This window comes from Perkinsus marinus (genome assembly GCF_000006405.1).
Source record: "Perkinsus marinus ATCC 50983 genomic scaffold scf_1104296931922, whole genome shotgun sequence".
In the NCBI taxonomy this organism is placed as follows: Eukaryota; Perkinsozoa; order Perkinsida; family Perkinsidae; genus Perkinsus; species Perkinsus marinus.
In genome coordinates this window covers 1-1,066 of record NW_003215597.1, presented here as the reverse complement: position 1 = coordinate 1,066, position 1,066 = coordinate 1, and the positions used below count along the sequence as shown (strand labels likewise).

At 46.7% G+C, this 1,066-nt stretch overlaps 1 protein-coding gene across 1 annotated transcript; it reads right to left on the bottom strand.

Moving 5' to 3' along the window:
- Positions 1 to 687: 687 nt before the first annotated feature.
- On the bottom strand, positions 688 to 844 carry Pmar_PMAR008571 (hypothetical protein; the record flags this gene model as incomplete). The annotated part of the gene is made up of 1 exon (XM_002786020.1): positions 688 to 844. A coding segment is annotated over one exon (157 nt), but the record flags the coding sequence as incomplete, so codon positions are not given.
- Positions 845 to 1,066: the final 222 nt, after the last annotated feature.

Sequence of the window (1,066 nt, the reverse complement as noted above, 5' to 3'; positions counted from 1 at the left end):
GTAAGTTACCAAGTCGAGTAGATCGGTAAGTTACCGATGATAAGCACTATACCCATGACCATTACAGTAATGGCATTACTATTAACACGAGACCATCGGTGAATCAAGCAAACGATTACGGTTAATATGAGGATAGCACGGTATTTTGGTATATAAAAGGAAACCAATATTGAGCCTACTCAACCGTCAGGCACAAATAATAACCACACTCATATGTCGCATCCCTCCACTGCCACTACTTACTCCTCTTCTGGTAGCGCCCCCAATATGATTGCAGCTGGGCGTATGCAGTCCGTAACAGTCGCAGGAACCTGGTCAGTATGTAAAGGAACTTGAACCCGTCCCTGTTCAAACTCAGAGGGTGTCTCCTCAAACCAATATCCAGCCAGAACTCTCAGAACAGCCCTTGTATGGTCAGATATTATTATGATGTGCCCGTGCTCATATTCTCTCAGTACAAATAAAGATAGAGCCGCAAGGACATACCGCTGAGAAGTCTCTGGCGTGGTACAAGGCTTCAAGACGTTGATCAACTTCTCGAAATGGCTCATATTCAAACTTCTCCAGGTCTTAAGAATAGCAGCTGCATCTTCCACAGAGAGCCTAGGCCCAGCACGTTCAATGAGCTCTAATACGTCCGCACTTTGTGTCGGCTCTACGATGAGCACGGCGTCGTCCGCGGGAGGGCTAAATTGCACTTGAGGAAGTAACATGGTAATCATCTCTTGCATAGACTTCTTCCGTTCGAGGGATGTCGACGATAGAGAAGAAGACCTGGACCGTCTCAGAGATGCCACACGCTCGTAGAAGTCCTCTAATAACTGCCATTGGCTTGATGTTGGGCCTGACCATATACCCTCTAGTTTGGTCATCATCCTTGCTACTGCCTCCTGTACAGTAGGACCTCTAGCTTGCATATCGGCAGCCAACGCTGCCATAAACCTGGTGGAGTCATCATCACCACCACAGATCATACCAATATTTGCGGGTGTGGAGGTTGATAAACTCAGCAGCCATATCCAAATCAAAGGATGGCATATGGAGATCATACATCACATTAGCATCT